At 36.2% G+C, this 19,107-nt stretch overlaps 1 protein-coding gene across 1 annotated transcript in view; it reads left to right on the forward strand.

Moving 5' to 3' along the window:
* Window positions 1-9,045, forward strand: part of KLHL8 (kelch like family member 8) — a 50,094-nt gene extending 41,049 nt beyond the window's left edge. The window contains exons 7-10 of the mRNA XM_004390404.2: window positions 3,571-3,739; window positions 3,977-4,136; window positions 7,544-7,745; window positions 7,967-9,045. Coding sequence (XP_004390461.1) covers window positions 3,571-3,739; window positions 3,977-4,136; window positions 7,544-7,745; window positions 7,967-8,090 — 655 coding nt within the window. The 3' untranslated portion in view covers window positions 8,091-9,045. The remainder of the gene's footprint in view (window positions 1-3,570; window positions 3,740-3,976; window positions 4,137-7,543; window positions 7,746-7,966) is intronic.
* Window positions 9,046-19,107: the final 10,062 nt, after the last annotated feature.

Below are 19,107 nucleotides of genomic sequence, written 5' to 3' on the forward strand. Positions count from 1 at the left end.
CCATTCTCTGTCAGTTTTCTCACTCCATTTGGTGCTTGGCTGAGTTCTTTATCTCTTCATTTGATGTTTTAGGGTTTCAGGATTGTTGTATTCTCTGTTCGGCTTAGTTTTTTGGATCTTTGCTGTGGAGGGACGGCGTGGTGCTTCTGCCTAGAGTGCCATTTTGCCGGAACTCCACACAAAATAATTTTTATATAAATTTTTGAATGAGAAACTAATTTGCACTGTAAAGTTTCACTTAAAGCACAGTAAAATTTAAAAAAAAAGAAAAAAAAGACAAGCTAGTCTTAAAATATGCTATTACCTCCCACTTATCTACAAATGACATTTTAATACTTTAATAGGGTTTTCTGCTCCATGGTAACTACACATAAATAGTTTAAATTCTAACACATGGATTAAAAGGTGGGGAAAATCCCAAAGTACTTTTTTTATCTTTATATCCTTGCTTGTTTATCATGCTCTTAACGCTGGTTTTTAGCCAAGGATTGAATGAAACTTCTCTAGCAAAACAGCAGTTGAATTTCTTTAATCTTTTAAAATATGCCCTGAGCATTTACAATAGTTATCAAACTGTTGTGTAAAAAATAAGAGTTGCAATTATTTTGTCATATTATTTGCTTATTATTTATATTCCCCCCAAAACTTTTCAGTATATTTTCTAAGACATTTTTCACATGTAAAATAACCAGTTTAAAAAACTTTACTCTTCTTTTTCATCCTCCACTAAAATTAACACAGGTGTTCAAGCTGTGGTTTTATTGAAACCCATCATCCTAACAGAGCATCTCTAAGGGTTGATTTATTTATTCAACAAACACTGGTTAAGTGCCCAGTGTAAGACATAGCAGGTGCTGAAGATACAGCAGTAAGCAAGATAGCCAAAGTCCTTGTCTCCACAGAACTTAAATTCTAGAAGGGAATATACAAATAAAGACATAATTACAAGGGCAGTCATGTTAGCACAGGGTGTAAGTAAAGGGTGCTTGAGAAAAAAATATAACATCATTGGAGGGTCAGTGAAGATCTTAATAAAGTCCCATTTAGCCTAAGATCTGAAAGAATAGAAGAATTTAGCCTGATTAAGTGGTGTTGGGTGACGTAGGGATGGTGAATCTGAGATGAAGAGGTTTCAGATGTCTGGAGGTGAAAGAGCAGAGAGCATGAAAGAAGTCCAATATGGCTGAGAGATCATGGAGCAATGTCAAGAAATATGACTAACACAGTAGGCACAGATGATGGCCTTTCAGGCTTGCCAAGAATTTTTAATTTTATCTGGTGGGCTTAGAAATAGATTTCTTTTTTAAAATCAGTAGTAGTAGTAGGGCAATGATAGGGCCAGATTCCTCTTTTCAGTGATCCTTTGGGGATACAAAATGGAGAAGGGATTTGAGGAGAACCAGAGTGAGAACAGTCTGGGAGACCAAAAAGGGTTACTGTAATATTTCAATTATGAAATAATGGTGTCTTCAACTAAATGGGTAAAAACTGGGATGGAGAAAAAAGGACATATATGAGAGTTAAGAGGTGTACAATCAACAAGATTTTGTAATGATTAGATGTGAGAGGTGGAAAGAACAATAAGGTAGAGGCAAATATGACTTTTCAGTTTCTGGTTTAAGCAGCTGGATAAATAGTGATGCTGTTTTGCGGTTTAGGGAAAAACTAGGTGGTAAACAGGATACAGTCTTTGTCTGTCTTGTGAGGGTGGTGTGTTGGTTTTCTATTGCTGTGTAACAAATTACAGCAAATTTAGCAGCTTAAAACAACACCCATTTATTAGCTCACAGTTCTGTAGGTCAGAAGTCTGGGCAGGTTTGACTGGGTTTTCTGCTTAGGGTCTCAAAATCAAGGTCTTGGCTGGGTTGGGCTCTTAGCTGAAGGCTCTGGGAAAGAAACCACTCCCAAGCTCAATTCAGGTTGTTAACAGAATTCAGCTTTGCATTTGTAGAACTGTTTCCCATTTTTACTGCCTGTTGGGCAGTGGTAGCTCCCAGCTCCTAGAGGCCATTCTGTGGTCCCTTTCTCATGTTTCCCTTCACCTTCAAACCAGCAGCGCCATGCTAAAGTCCCTGCATGATTAGATTAGGCCCACCCAGGTAATCTCCCTTTTGTCATAAATACGGGGGTAACACCAGGGAGTAAAGGTTATGGGGGCCATCTTAAAATTCTTCCTACTACAGAACAATGAGTTTAACGTTAAGGTTGAAGAACCAGCAAGACAGATTTAGAGAGAAGGTTGAATATGTGTCTGGAAGTATATTTTTCAGTTTACATAAATCAGAGAAATAATAAGATTTCCCGAGAGAGTATAGAGTGATAAAACAGCCATAGAGCAGAACTCTAGGGAATGCCTCGGTCAGTGATGGAGTAGAGGAGAAGGCAGAGATAAAGGAAACTGAAAAGCCCAAGCCACAGATATAGGAGGGAACCCAAACGTGATGTCATGAAAATCCAGAGAAAAGAATTTGGAGGAGTAGAAAGTAGCCAATAATATCATATGTTCCTTTGGTTTGGGGTGGGGGATAGGCTAGGGAGAATTATTAGACACACTTATTTTACTTCTGCCCTGACCTAACACTTACACACACACCCCTGAAAATTGTCATAACACATTATTTTGTAAGTCATTGCTTTATACCTAAGAGACAAGAGGTTAAGGAGACTGAAAATGAATGATAACATTATCCTTAAGAATTCTTTCCAGGACACTCTATGGGAAGCTCAGAGTTAGAATCTTGGTTTAGTAATAATAATAACTAATACTTACACTGAATATGGGCCAGGCACTGTTCCAAGTGCTTTACCTGTAGTAATGCATTAATGACAGCTGTGTCTCATTGATTTTTTTTCCTCAAATAGGTTACAGATTAAGAACGAAGGTAGTAGAAATTTATAAAGTACAAAAGTACACAACTTTATTCAAAGTACATACCAAGTCAGTGACAGATAATAATTTTAGAATAGTTCAACTTTTGTTTGCTGCAGTGTGTAGAAATGGAGATAATTTTTCTTCAGTCATCATTACAGTGAAATAGCTCTTAATATGGACTCCCTTCTTTTCCAAGGAAAAGTAAGGCAATATGATATAAAGCTTGTGTATAAAAATTAATGTTCTTTTGTTTGATACAGTGAAACCCTGCATCAAAAAAAGTGCTCTGCAATAACATAATTCAGAAATAATGAGGTTGACTTCTGAGCTCCACAACAAATCCATCTCTGCAAATTCATTAACTTCTCAGTTATGCAACTATATGTTTTACCAGTTGAATGTTTTTGAATTCCATTATAGTATTTTGTTGGGTTTCACTTTATTCTTTCATCTGAGTCCAGCGGTTGTGCAGGTTTTGCACTATGCAACTCCAGGGACACTATTCACATAGTTGTATAGTTTAGCAACCTGTAACCATATAATCAGAAGCTTTGCTAAATCTAAAAATAACAGAAACTAACCACACAGCCTATTTGAAGGTTGACAGGTTAAATGATTTGGGTTAACAAAACGATTTTTTGCTATCTTCTTCCTGGAAACAAACCCAGTTGCTAAAGTATATTTTATTGCCTTTGCAGGCGAGGAATTGCCTTGGCCTCCTTAGGAGGTCCAATTTATGCAATTGGAGGGTTAGATGACAACACTTGCTTCAGTGATGTGGAGAGATATGACATAGAATCTGATCAGTGGAGTACAGTGGCACCAATGAATACTCCCCGTGGAGGAGTTGGCTCTGTGGCTCTACTAGTAAGTTATGTAGCAACGTGCCCATTGCATTGCATTGCATGTATCACATCCATAACCAAGTAAGAAAAGATCTGATAGTTATGTGTTTATATTGCCAGTATGTAGATACTGATTACTACATACCATATTACTTCATGAAATTCTGCTTTCTTGTTGTACATTCCAGTCTACCATCAGGAGAGCATATGAATCAATTCAAAATCTAATGTCTTGTGGTTTTACTTTTTCTTCATTTAGAATCATGTTTATGCAGTTGGTGGCAATGATGGAGTGGCTTCTTTATCTAGTGTGGAGAGATATGATCCACATCTGGATAAGTGGATAGAAGTTAAAGAAATGGGTCAGCGAAGAGCAGGCAATGGAGTTAGTGAGCTCCATGGTTGCTTGTACGTTGTTGGTGAGTGGACAGTTTTTCTCACAGTTTCTAGTTTAATTTATTACAAGATACAATGACAATGTCATAAAACAACACAATAACAAAAACTGTATTGCATTTATGCTTAAGTGGAGTCATTTTAACATTTACTTTTGCATTCTTAAGGCTCACATTCCTGCTTTTTTTGGTTTAAGTCTATCTTTAATGTTTAAGCCTTCTACCAACATATTTTAACTAGGAATAGCAAATGTATTTAAAGTAGGGTATTACATTTAAATTAGTTTTTTTTTAATTTGAGGACAGGAATTATACTTTGCTATAATAAATCTTACAAGGTCTTAGACTTGTTTTTCTCATCTTCATTTTAAGGCAAAGTATGTTGAATAAGCAAACCAGTAGATATTTCATAGGCATAAAGACTATTGGTATCTTTATACTGTTTTTTGACTTTCTGAATTTCAGAGTTGGAAGGAACCTTAGAGCAGTCCTTTCTCAAACTTTAATATGCACATGGATTACCTAAGGACCTTGTTAAACTGCAAAGGAGGGGTCCAAGATTGTGTATTTCCAACAGCTCCCAAGCGATACCAATGGTCCTTCTTGTCTACTCAACACACAGTACCAAGGCCTTAAAGGATTATGAATGTGAAAATACTGCCTATTTTTCAGAATTGTTTTAAGGATTAAAGATAACACATGTTGAGCATCTCAAACAGCATCTGGCACACTGTAGTAACCCAATAAATCGGTAACTATATTGTGATTAGTAATCTCTTCTTTCACAGAGGAGGAAGTGGGTTCAGACAGCTTGTCACTGGCATAAGTCACACTTAACGTATGTTGATGTAAATCGGTGTTCCCTAATTTATACTTCTTGATAAGAGAGTGGGATATTGTTAGCTTTTGAAGTATCTGTAAATAGTGCTGATGTATTTTAAGAAAAAGTAACATAATTTACCTCTAGATTTTGTTTAATTATCACAGCAGCTCTGTGAGGTAGAGACATAGAGAGATTGAATAATGTACTCGTAGTAACATGCCTGAACAAGTGACAAAGCTGGAATTTGAACTCAGGTCTTTGTGAATTCAAAGTTCTTACAGTATATATATCACTGCCCCTAGTATAGGCATTGATGTGTGTTATATCAGGAGTATCATTGTTCTTGTTACTTATTAAATTCTTTGGGCCGTTAGAATTAGAACAGACATGGTAAAAATAATAATGACTCAGGTTGAACATCAGAAAAATCCTCTTGGTTATTCAAGCCCTACTTTGAAACAGATTTGAATAAGAAAACTTAGATAACTATATGCCCATGTTTAACAACCTAATTGTATCCTGCTTTTTCTGTCCTTTGCTTTGAATTCCTTATTATTACAAATTTGTATGTATTACCTAGAGAAATGCTAGGGAGCCAGTGATAAAGAAGGCTGTGGAAATACAACGGTTAAAAACTTAATCCCTGCATTGGCATAAGCAATAATTAAAACTTTATTATATGAATTGAAAGTGTTTTGTATTATGGTTGTAATAATTATGACACTACTGTATGCATTTGTCAGAACTCATTTAATTAAACACATAAAATGTTATATGATGAATTTTATTTTATTTACATTACACCTCAGTTAAGTTGATTTAACAAAATTAAACCCACGAGAAAAGTTACTTCTGTTGATGTTTTGTTAGTGACCTTGTTTCTAAATGTTGTTGTTGTTAAGTACTGTTGAGTTGATTCCAACTCATAGTGTCCCCACGTGACAGAGTAGAATTGCCCCAAAATAGACTGATGATAATATCAACACTTCCTGTTCCCAGGAAAGTAGGCTGAGTCACTAAAGAGAGCTGTTACTCATTTAGACTGAGATGGAGCCTAAAAAGAGACACATTTATTTTTAATGGAAAAGCAGTATTAAAATAACAGTCTGTGTGTTTAACCCTCAGAGATATAGTAAGTACATTGCTAGAATTGAGTAATAGTGTGCCATTTCTGCGATTATGATGGCAATTATAATATTGAGGGAGACAATTGGAAAATTTTAACTTATATCTTAGATGATTCATACAATTTAGTGTAGTTTATTCCCTTCTCAAGTACTCTTACTGTTAAAAAAAATACATACACACACAGAGGAGGAATCCCAGTACTGTCTTGCTTGTCTCTAGAAAGCCAAGGACATAGGAGTATTTGTGGTTTTTTCTTCTTTCCTAAACTATCTGGTTGTATGCAGGGACTCCATTTTTCCCACTTTAACATTTTTAATCTTAGTTGTTGTTAGTTGCTGTTGAGTTGATTCAGACTCATGGCAACCTCATGTGTTACAAAGTAGAAATGCTCCATAGGGTTTTCTTGGCTGTAATCTTTTTTTTTTTTTTTTTAATTGTACTTAGATGAAGGTTTACAGAGCAAATTAGTTTCTCATTAAACAATTAATACACATTTTGTTGCCAACCCCATGACATGTCAACACACTCCCTCTCTTGACCTTGGGTTCCCCATTACCAGCTTTCCTGTCCCCTCCTGCCTTCTCATCCCTGCCCCTGATTTGGTGTGCCCATTTAGTCTTGTTTTGTTTTATGGGCCTGTCTAATCTTTGGCTGAGGGGTGAACTTCAGGAGTGACTTCAGTGCTGTGTTAAACGGGTATCCGAGGCAATACTTTCAGGGTTTCTCCAGTCTCTGTCAGGCCAGTAAGTCTGGCCTTTTTTTGTGAGTTAGAATTGTGTTCTACATTTTTCTCCAGCTCTGTCCAGGACCCTTTACTGTGATCCCTGTCAGAACAGTCAGTGGTGGTAGCCAGGTACCATGTAGTTGTACTGGACTCAGTCTGGTGGAGGCCATGGTAGCTGTGGTTCATTGGTCCTTTGGACTAATCTTTCCCTTGTGTCTGTGGTTTTCTTCATTCTCCCTTGCTCCAGACAGGGTGGGACCAGTGGTGTATCTTAGATGGCTGCTCACAAGCTTTAAAGACCCCAGATGCTGCTCACCAAAGAAGGATGTAGAACATTTTCTTTATAAACTGTGTTATGCCAATTGAGCTAGATGTCTCCTGAGACCTTGGTCCCTGTTGGCTGTAATCTTAAATAGAAGCAGATCACCAGGGCTTTTCTTCTGTGGTATGCTAGGTGGGTTAAAACCATCAACCTTTAGGTTAGCAGTCAGGTGCAAACCAACCTTTTTTTTTTTTTTTTTTGGTAGGGACCTTTTTAATGTTAATATTGAGGTAAAATGCCACTTAAATTAAATTATAGGCAATGTCTGATGGTAAGTAGTTGGTGGTAGGTGTGGGGATGATTTTTTTTTTTCAGGTTTTCTCTATATTCTACAATGTTTTTAAAAGACTGGGTTTGTAGAAGCTATTGAATTGAGATTTATTAGTTAACTTCTATGAACTGTAATGGTATATTAAAAATATTTCTCTACATAGGTGGTTTTGATGATAATTCTCCTCTGAGTTCAGTTGAGCGGTATGACCCTCGAAGCAACAAGTGGGACTACGTAGCAGCACTTACCACTCCCAGGGGTGGAGTGGGGATCGCAACAGTAATGGGAAAAATCTTCGCAGTTGGTGGTCATAATGGCAATGCATATCTAAATACAGTGGAAGCATTTGATCCCGTGCTGAACAGGTAATTTCCATGTTTTCTCTATGCTTTAATGGGATCTCCCAGTAACAGATCACTCCAGAGTGTTAAAGTGCTGCTAGATGTCGTTGTTTGGGGTCCTTTCTCTCTTGGGAAGATTGCTGTCTTTCAGAACCAGTCCCACAGTAAGGAGTTTTTGGTTGGTATTTTGAGTAGAGTAAATCATATTTTTGTTTTAAAATGTTCTTTTTCCTCTATCTTTTCAGGTGGGAGCTTGTTGGGTCTGTGTCCCACTGCAGAGCGGGAGCAGGTGTAGCTGTGTGTGCCTGTTTAACTAGCCAGATTCGAGATGTAGGTCATGGATCCAATAATGTGGTTGACTGTATGTGATTTGAGTTCCAGCCACCAACAATTTAGTCATAACTGTTAGGCCAGAAAGACAACGAGGATTTTGATATGACCACTTTTGAACAGTTTTAATTACAACTACAGTCTTATTTAAATGTTACCTGTTGTATTGTAACTAAGCAGAACTTTTGGAGTGGAAACTGAAGAATTATTAGTGATAAAGTTAAATTTGATACTTCTTGCTTTAACAGATAATGGAGTAGGGAAGGAAGACAGTCTAACCTGAAACCACACCTACTCCAGAAAATGTTTAAAGTAGTGCCAAAATCTTGGAATCTTTTTTTTTTTTTAATTTATGTAAATCAAATGTACAACTGAGTCATTTAGTGAGTTTTTCTTTTTATGTTGCCTAAAGATATTAACCTCAGGCAGTGGATTTTTCTTAAGGGGGAGAATAGAATCTGTTCATCCACAAAAGGCTCTTAGGACACATAGGAGAGCTGCTCCTTTTGAAGATCATTTCTGCTTGGTGCTGACGAATCTATGCCTTGCGTTATACTAAGTGGATGATTTTTTAATTCCTTGGATATTTACAGAAGTAGGAAAAAAGTTTCACCTTCCTGAGTGCCACTTGGATGCATTTTCAGAAGCTTATAGCAGTGCTATACAAAGCCCTTATTTTAAGTTTGAATTGTTAAGACACCCAAAGACCTAGTTGAACTAGTTCTATTGGAACAAGAAGGCAATTTTATTTCTTCCTTATCTCATGTAAAAAGGATTTATTTCATAATAAGCAGAAATTGAACTAGAGTGAATTTTATAGAAGGAGTTAGATTTGATACTATTGTAGGGTTTGATTGTGAATTACCTGACACCCTAATGAGGGGAATCTGACAGTATTTTCAGTGCTCCTCTTTGATTTAATCATTTGATTTTGAACCCAAGATTGATCATTTCAGGTCTGTTATTAACCAATAAAAGGAATTGTTGATAAAAAGAGAAAGATTGAAACTACTGTTTTTCCAGTTATATTTAATCTCCTCCAGGTATATTTATTGAACTTTAATTGAAAATATTTCCACACATTAATTTGAAGCCAGGATATTGACATACCTGTTGACTTAACCAACTCTTCGTGGTTTTAACCAGCACTGTAAAATGGCCTGTTGGTTATATGTATATCTTTTTATATGTATTTATTAAGAATATTGTTATATTCTATTTTCTGTTTTCAATGTAGTTTGGCACCTCTCCTCAGGCCTTTCTAAATTTTCCTTTAGTCTTGCCTTAGAATTTACTGTAGTTCACTGCTGGTCAGTCATCTGATTCACAAAGAAGCTGGGGCAGCGAGGAACACTTCCACCATCCAGCCCTGAAGTTCATTGCCTAATGGCTCTGACGGTCCTCATTAAATGGGAGCCTGGGCTTATATCAGTACAGCCGGACGAAAGCCACGTTGCAAAAGCCACTGCCTACTTGGGTATATCAAAACAACAACAAAAATTGCAAGAGCCCAGGCTGGCAGATAAAGGTCCTTTCATAAAAGAAATTCATATGTTCTCAAATTGTGCTATTGTTTGCTGTCAGCCTATGGGCAAGTTCATAAATCATTGCTGGATCTGAACCAATGCTCTCTTGTGTAACTATAACCATACTTCAGCTGTTGACTCTTCAGAACTTACTAGACTGTCTTCAAATGGCTTGATGTAGAGAATAAGTCTCCAAACTTCGCCTGAACTGTTTCTTGTGTCTAATGGAGTTCTTATCCTGTAATGCTAGCCTAGCTGTAGTTACTAGTATGTTATATTTATTTTCATAAGGGGGTGATCTTGATCTTATTTATTGATTCCTAAGATGATTTAAAATGTTGTTCTCTTTAACATATTTTTGACTTTGTTATATTTATAAGAGTTTGGGGACATAAGAGCATTACATTTTCATTTCTGGTTTTTACTATACAGTGGTTATCTAACATACTAAATTGGTACCCTAGCCATACCCACAAAAGATGAAATACTTATAAGATCTGAAGTACAGGTAACATGTAGCTGTCTGTTACAGTACATATGGGTAGACAGAAGCATAGCTTTGAAGGACCTGCCAACACTATGAAATGATAAATACCATCAGTAGTCTCTTTATCGGACAGAAATACATTCTTTGAGATATGAAATGAGAAACAGACTGAAGGAATCATACAACTGAAAGATGATTATATGCACAGGAATGAAAAGATGAAATATTCAAAGAAGATGGCTACTTTATTGTGAAGCCTATCAGTTTAACCTCAGATGTTCACAGCGCCTACCAAAAAGTGATATAGAATAAAGCTAAAATATTGAAATTGTAAATGGAAAAAAAAAGAGTGAAAATGTATAAATATATCTATTATTTCTTCAAGAAATATTTCTAGGTGCTTTTGTGTGATCCTGCAGTCTTTAAAGTCACTGCTTTATTATTGCACTGCCCCTTTAAAAACAATTACTTGATACTGTCTTTGACTAATTTCACTATATTCTTACATAATTAATTGATTATTTTAAACTTATTGAATAAACTTTGTACTCCCTCTAAGGAATATTAGTCATTCTGTTAATTCCCAAATGAACTTTAATGTATAATGCTGTTAAATGCCTAGATAAGAGATAGCTGAATTGCATAAACCACGCTTGCAAATGGTAAACTTTCTTTGTTCTTTTTTCCCCATCCATCTCTTGTATGATAGAGAATGTGTTTAGAATCTAATTCGTGTTTTATCAGTAAAGAATATTTTCTGGATTTCTCATACCAGCCATTTAAAGAAATTATTATGGAGATGTCGTCGGCTCTCTTTTTCCTCTTCATGTGAAATTGTTGTTGTTAGGTGCTGTTGAGTCAGTTCCAGCTGTGTACAATAGAACGAAATACTGCCTGGTCCTGCACCATCCTCACAATCCCTTTTGTGCTTGAGCCCATTGTTGCAGCCACTATGTCAATCCATTTCATTGAGGGTCTTCCTCTTTTTCGCTGACCCTCTACCTTACCAAGCATGTCATCCTTCTCCAGGATGGTCCCTCCTGATAACATGTCCAAAGTATGTGAGACAAGGTCTCGCCATACTCCTTTCTAAGGAGCATTGTGGTTGTACTTCTTCCAAGACACATTTGTTCATTCTTCTGGCAGTCCGTGATATATTCAGTATTCTTCACCAACACCATAATTCAAGGGCACCAGTTCTTCTTCTGTCTTCCTTATTATTCATTGTCGAGCTTTCACATGCATATGAGGTGATTGAAAATACCATGGCTTGGGTCAGCCACACCTTAGTCATGTGAAATTACTGTGGCAGTAAAACTTCTCTGTGATATTTTCTTGAAACCATTTATAAATTTGTGTAATAATTCTCCAGCAAATCAAAATAATAAATTATATATACTACCTAAGTACTGAGATCAGAGAGTTGGATTCACATCAGTGCAAACTTAGTAAGTTGGCTGTAATATTTTTCTCCTCACATAAAGGATTTTATGCTTAACTGAAAATGAAAGATTTTTGTTAGCCTTTCAAAAATTAAAGGTTAAGGCAGTTGATGTAAGTAGTTTTATAAATCTTTGTAACTGATTAAGCAGTTGTCTTCAGTAACTACAGACTTGCATTCTGTAGAAATGAGACACTTCATGCATCAAGATGGCTGTTGTCCTTCCAAGCAGTAACCTGGGAATTCTGAAACTCATCTTTGAAAATAGGCTGAAGGGTCCATTTGTAAGTCACCCAAGATAATTAGTCTCATTATAGTCACACCTTAATTTTAACCAGAATCTCCACTTTATGGAGCTGTGTTCTCTGTTTATTAGATATGATTCAAAATATTTTATGGCTGTTTTCACAGGTGAAGTCTAACCTCAAAGAATTAAGGTTTTCCTTCCCTGGTAAAAAATTTTCAAAAGTAAACAGTTCAACAGAAGATTTCTAAAATCACTCTAAGCAGTAGTAACATCAGTGAAATAAGTACATAGCCTCTTTGAGGGACAAGTTTACAAGCTTGTTTGAATGTAAAAAAAATTTTTTTTAACAAGTCACTCTTACATTATCTTAACAGTTGAGACTAAATTCAGTCTTTCTGAACCAATTTGGTAGAATATAAGGGGTTTCTTACCTTTGGGTAAGAGTGGCTTATAGGGGCTTTCTTTTAAGTTTGGGTGGAGGTGTTAATAACTATCATTTTTGAAGTGTATCGTCTGTACCAATCACTTTATAATAATATTTTTAATCTTGATACTAATTCTGCATTTTACCATTAAGAAAAATAGGTTCAAAGGCATTAATTCACTTGTCGAAAATCCATACTAATCAGTGGTTGAACCAGTATTCTTTGTGACTATAAAACTATACCAGCTATACCTCTGATTTCACAAGGTAGTATAATACATTTAAGGAAAGATGATTTCCTTGTTCATAATTTCTTCTTATGAAGAGGGCAGTACAAAAATGTTTCTTGATTTCTTGCCATTTTATTTCTATATTTAATATTTTATGCATATATAAAACATATGTAACACATGGAAGTTATGAAGCATAATAATAAAACAAGCAACTATGTAGCCACCCCCTAATTAAGAACTAGAACACTTTTGGTAGTATTGACCCTATCTTTGTGTTCCTTCTCAGTTCCAAAACCCAGGTTTATCCCTCTCCCCAGAGGTAACCACTGTCCTGAACTGATCATTCCTTTGCTTCTTTTCCTTTTGTTTTTACTCTATATATCCCTAAGCCATATATTGTTTACTTATGAACTTTATAAAAGTAGTATATATGATTTGTAAAGTAGTTATGTAATTTTATCATTTCATTCAGCAGGTTCATTTTTACAATTTATGTTGTTGGGAGTGCTTTACCTTTTTTTTAAACAACGCTGAAATGAACATTTATATACAATTTATTGGTGCACATGTTCAAGAATTGGAGTGTATACCTAGAAGCAGAGGTACTGATTTGCACTGTGTGCCTGATCAGCTTGGTAACAGTTTTAGAAAATAATGCCAAGTTTGTTTTCCAAAATGGTTGTGCCAGTTTATGGTTTCTCATTTATTTGCTATTGTAAGACTTAATTCTTGCCAGTCTGATAGGTGTAAAATAGTATTTTATTGTAGCTTTAATTTGCATTTTCCTGATTATTAATGAGTTGAACATATTTTCGTGTTTATTAGTCCAGAACCCTCTTCTTTTCTTTTAATCGAAGGTTTTTAATAGGTTTTCTTGTTTGTTTTTTATACCCCTCTGCCCCTCTCTATTCTTTTACTGGTTAACCTTGAACATTTAGATGCATATTTAATTTAATAATCTAATAAGCATGCTAAATGCCTTCTTGAACACCAAAAGAACCTTAGAACACTAACTTCAATCACCTTTCTTCCAGCTAGTATTGTCTAGTAATTTATTTTCCAACCTATACTTAAACATTATTATGATAATCATATACATATTTTTTGGGGTTTACTAGGTGCTTACTTTGATCATTTTTCTTTCTTATGTCTCAGACATTCCTTCTAAGGCCATTTTCTTTCTAAAGGATATATTCCTGAAAGAAGTTACTTAGAGAAGTTCTGCTCAAGGGGTGATCTCTTTCAGATTTGTGTCCTTCTGACAATGTCCTAAAAACTGTCATTTCTTGATAGTTTTTTACTAGGTAGAATTCTAGTTAATAGTTTTCTCTCAATATTTTGAAGTTACTATTCCACTGTTATCTGGTTTCCTTTGTGGTTTTAAGTCGGCTGCTAATTGTCTTTTTTTTCTGCAGGATCTCTTTTTTCCCTTCTCTGCTACTTTTAAGATATTCTTTTCATCTATTCTGATGTGCAGTTTCTATATGTGTCTATATGTGGCTTTCTTCGTATTTATCTTGCCTGCTATACATGTGCTTCTTGTATTCGTGGATATATATCATCTCTGAAAATTTCAGCTGTGGACTTTTTGAATATTCTGTTCTCTCTTTCTGGGACTTTGAACTATCTTCCTGTTTACTAATTCTCATTTCAGCTCTGTGTAATCTGCTGTTAAAAGCTAATCCATTGAATTTTTTATTTCAATTGCTGTATTTTGTATTTCCAAAAATCCTATTTCATTCTCTTTTAAATATGCTTGGTCATTTTTGATGGGCTTACACAGCTTAATTCTTTTTCATTTGTTTCTATCTTTGGTTTGTTTGAACCTTTCATACACAGTTAACTGTATCCTGTATCTGATAATTCCAGTATCTGAAGTCCTTGGAGATCTAAATCTGTTTATTGTTTCTGCTGAACTTTTCTTTATGGTGCCATTCTTCCTTGTGTCTGGTGTTTTTACTTTTTAAACTCATACTTAGTTGAGCCAGTGGGAATCTGAGGTCCTAATTTGGGAATACTCATTAGAGAAGATTTACATTTGCTTCTCTAGGACCAGGGAACAAAACTGACCTGGAACAGCTTAGTCCTCTTCTTGGCTCCTGGCCTCATGCGGTTCAGGGCCTCCACTGGTGGGTGTTTGTCCTCAGGGCAACCTTGCCTTTCCTGTTTCTCTCACACCTCTAGGATCCAGCTTATATATTGGCCCTGGAGGTTTCCTTCTTTCCTGAGAACCCAATAAAACATTTAAAAGTATTTTGTTTATAACTTACTGAGCAGCTAATAATAATAATAATGGGAGAGGGCCCTTCAGAGTGTCTAGTTTTTCATAACACCCAGAAGCAGAACGTCATCACTACCGTTTTAGAGCCAAAGAAAACTGGATCATTCTGTCTTACTTGATATGCACTTATCTTTCCTTTATGTATCATAGACCCCTTTGTGAAATGTATTTGTTGAAGACCTAAGGTAGTAGTCCTTAACAAAATAAGCTTTTTGGTCACATATATTTATTATCATACCTGAAGTTTCTTGAATATATTTAAACTAGGAGTTATAAAAGGATGATTCAGGAAATGTAAGATATATATTACTTGGCATAGTCATACCTGTTGCTTCAAATGTCTCTCATTGCCCGGAATGTCTCAAATATCACAGTTAGTTATTTTATATACAACAGTCACATTGATGTGTTATAAATCCCTTCATAAATATTACTCCAAAGTACTGATGTAGATTCAGAAAATAATTGCATTCTGCCTGGAACTTTATAGCTTTTCTTAAAAAAAAAAAAAAAGTTTGTTACAATGGTCTTTGGCCAGAAGTAATAAAATTCTTACCTGACTATAAATTTCCCAATTTTCCCCTATCCATTTGCAAACAATGATCTTTTTTCCTGTCTGAGAACCAGAGCTCAGGACTGAATGACACAGTGGTTATTTGTGTTACATTCTGATACATGGGCCCCTAGTTTTCTTTCCTCCGCTGTTTCACTTCATTTCCCAGTACCTCTTCTTAGAGGTTAATGTAGTACTAAATCAGTGTACTACTTAGGGGAGTGGAAGAGAGTGCTTTTTTTGAGTCAGCTTTATGGGGTATAGTTTACATGATATATTCACCTGTAAGTGTACAATTCATTGACTTAGTAGATTTATAGAATTGTGTCAACATCAACATAATTCAGATTTAGGACATTTCCATCATCTCAAAAAATTTCTACAAGCCGTTTTACGGTCAGTTCCTACTCTTCACATGTACTGATTTTGCTTTTTGCCCCTATAAATTTGTCTTTTCTGGATATTTCATATAAATGGAATCATACTATATATAATCTTCTGCATCTGGCTTCTTTCACTTAGCATAACGCTTTTAAGGTTCCCTTCATCCAGACTGTAGCATTTTTATTGATGAATAGTATTCCATCTTATGCATATTCCACATTTTGTTTATCCATTCACAAGTTGGACATTTGGATTTTTTCCACTTTGGGGCCATTATGCATAATACTGCCATAAACATGTCTTCATGTGAACATGTTTTCATTTCACTTGAGTAGGTTCATACAAGTGAAATTGCTGGGTTGAACGGTAACTTGATTTTTAACTCTTCAAGAAACTACTGAACTCTACCAAATTATATTCCCAGAGGAAAAGTATGAGGGTTTCAGTTTCCCTACATTCTCTCCAGCAGTTGGTATCGTTTGAAGTGGTATCTTATTGTGGGTAAATCAATGTACTCCCAGCAGCGTTTTTTTTCTAAAGGAAGTGGTTGCCCTCTAGTGGCACATTCTGCACATTGCACTTAGGAAAAGAGTACAGGCAGTTGTCCCCTGGGTTACATATGAGATCCGTTCCTAAGTCTGTCTTTAAATCAAACTTGTAGGTAAGTCGAAACAGGTACATACAGTTCTTATTTAGCATCAGTCAAATGTTTTAGTATATAGTATATATTTTACCTTTCTATGTATATAAAACGGAGCCCTGGTGGTGCAGTGGTTAAGAGCTCGGCTGTTAACCAAAAGGTTGGCAGTTCGAATCCACCAGCAGCCCCTTGGAAACTCTATGGGGCAGTTTTACTCTGTCCTATAGAGTTGCTACGAGTCAGAATCGACAGGTATGCATATAAAACACTTTAAGAAGCACTTCCAAATACACTAAAACATCTTTAATAATCCAGTACGTAATAATAATACAGTAATAATAAAAGTAACTATATACAGTACTGTCCTGGAGAGAGAGAATGTGTGTGTACATCTGTGTGTGGGTATACAGTACTGTGGAAGAATTAAAAAACAGTTCTTAAAACAAGATAGAAAAAAGATCATGATTAAAGGTTAACACTTAACTCTTGTTCCATCGATGTCTTCCATACCGGAAGGGGCATTCGGGAGGTAACGTTATAACAACTGGATGATGCAGAAGAAGATGGAGAGATGGCTACTGTTGCAGATGATGGACCTGGTGCTGGAGAGGCAGGGTTTGATTCTGCTGCTGGAGAGGGGGATTTACTACTGGAGTCAATTTCTTGAAGTACGCATCAAGGGAAGTTTGTACAGAGCTTTTCTTTTTCTCGTGATAAATGACCCTGTAGCAGGTGAGGCCCTCAGTACCTATGGTGAACTTTGCTGAACCTCTCTGTATTAAGATATTGCTCCTCTAACTTTGCCATCCCTGCTTCAACAAGACTTCAGCTAACTCGTCAAAAACTTTTTTGGCTCTGAAGTTTTCAGGTCGAAGTCTTCTTCCTCAAATGCTATCATCTGCTCTAGTTCCATAAAGTCTTCACTGGTTATTCAGCATGGGAGTTGAGTAACTCTATGACATCATTTTCACTGATGTCTAACTGCAGTTGATAACCAATATCAACCACAGCTTGCCTGGCTTTGGCGTTGTCAGCTGTAAACCCCTGAAAAGCATGTGTGAATTGGGGGCACAATTCCACACTCCTTTCATATTTGACTGTTTTACATCATCCCAAGAGTCAGCAATATTTTTGATGGTATCACAGATGTTATATCTCCTCCGGAACTCTCTTAAGCTCATCACATCATCTTGGGTAGCCCAGACTGCTTGAGAGAAGGTCTGCCGTAAATAACAGGCCTTAAGAGGAGGCTATGACTCCCTGATCCCTTGGCTGAAGTAGCAATGTGGTTTTGAGGGGTAAAAATACGACCTTTATATTGAGATGAAGATCATGTAAAGTGCTCGGATGTCGAGGTGCATTGTCAAGCACAAGGAGAATCTTGAAAGAAATTTTCTTGGCCAAGCAATAATGTTCAACAGCAGGGACAAGATGGTTCAGGAACTAGTCTTCAAAGATGGCAATTGCAACCCAAGCCTTTGCATTTGCCTTTCAAATAACAGGAAGAGATGCCTAAATGATGCAGTGAAGTGGCCTCGGATATAGGGGGCGATACACAAGCAAAGGCTTGAGCTTGAAATCCCCCGGATGCATTACCCCTATGCAATAATGGTTAGCCTATCCTTCGATGCCTTAGGACCTGGTGCATTTTTTTCCTCTTTTGAAATACAGGCCCTTTCAGGCGTTTTTCCCCCAAAATAAGCCAGTCTCGTCTACATTAAATATTTGGTCTGGCAAATAACTTCCCTCCTCAATTTTTTCAACATTTCAGGAAAATCACTTGTAGCACTTACATCGGCACCTGCTGTTTCACCTTGCACTTCAATATTATGTAAATTTGCTCTCACTTTGAAACAACTGAACCAACCTCTACTTGCAATAGATTCTTCATCACAATCACCTTTACTTGCTGCACATACAGCTTTTAAACCATTGAAAAGGCTTCATGCCTTTTTTCGCACTAAAGTAAAACTAATAGGCATATTACACTGATTTTGATCATCTAACCAAATTATCAATAGCCTTTCCATTTCAATAATTAAACCACTGCAGTGCTTAGTAATTGTAGTTTTCATCAGGGCAGGGCTTTCATATGCTCCATTATTCTCACTTAATCCTTTAAAATTGTGATCATTGACCATCTGTAGCCTAACGCTTTTCCAATGACCGATGGCGTTTCACCTCTTTCCGATCGCTTTATTATTTCCACTTTATTTTCAGTTGTGATTGTTATCCTTTCTTTGATGCATCACCAGCACTTGCATCGGATTTACGCTTTGGAGGCATGGTTACAAGGACAAATAAGAGGAAACTTTAAGCCAAATATAAGGTTACATACTCAATGTGATCTGGATTAAAAAGGCGGATGGCATTCTTCCTTGAGCTGACGAACCATTGTATTTAACTCAGATTTTTGGTACAATAAGCTTTATGGCAGTCTGTTCTTAAGTACGAGTTGTCTGTAAGTTGGACATTCTTAATCTGGGGACTTACTGTATGTTAAAAACTCGAGGTGCATACAATGGTTCCTAATAACAAACAGGTGCTACTTTGCAACGCACGTCAAAACATTACTATTACTGTATTATTATGTTGAAGTTGTTTTAGTGTATCGAAATGTTTCTTTAATGTTTCTTATGCACAGAAAATGTTCAGTACATACTAAGATTTTCAACTAACTGATGTTAGATACAAACCGTACCTAACTGTTCCAACGTATGTACAAATTCGATTTAAAGACAGATTTAACAATGGAACCTGCTTGTAGTCCGGGGACTGCCTGTAGTAACGAGAAGGCTAAAGCTTAAACTGGGCTTGTTGAAATTTACATTCATTTCACA

The sequence above is a fragment of the Trichechus manatus genome, unplaced genomic scaffold, assembly GCF_000243295.1.
Source record: "Trichechus manatus latirostris isolate Lorelei unplaced genomic scaffold, TriManLat1.0 scaffold00296, whole genome shotgun sequence".
Lineage (NCBI taxonomy): Eukaryota > Metazoa > Chordata > Mammalia > Sirenia > Trichechidae > Trichechus > Trichechus manatus.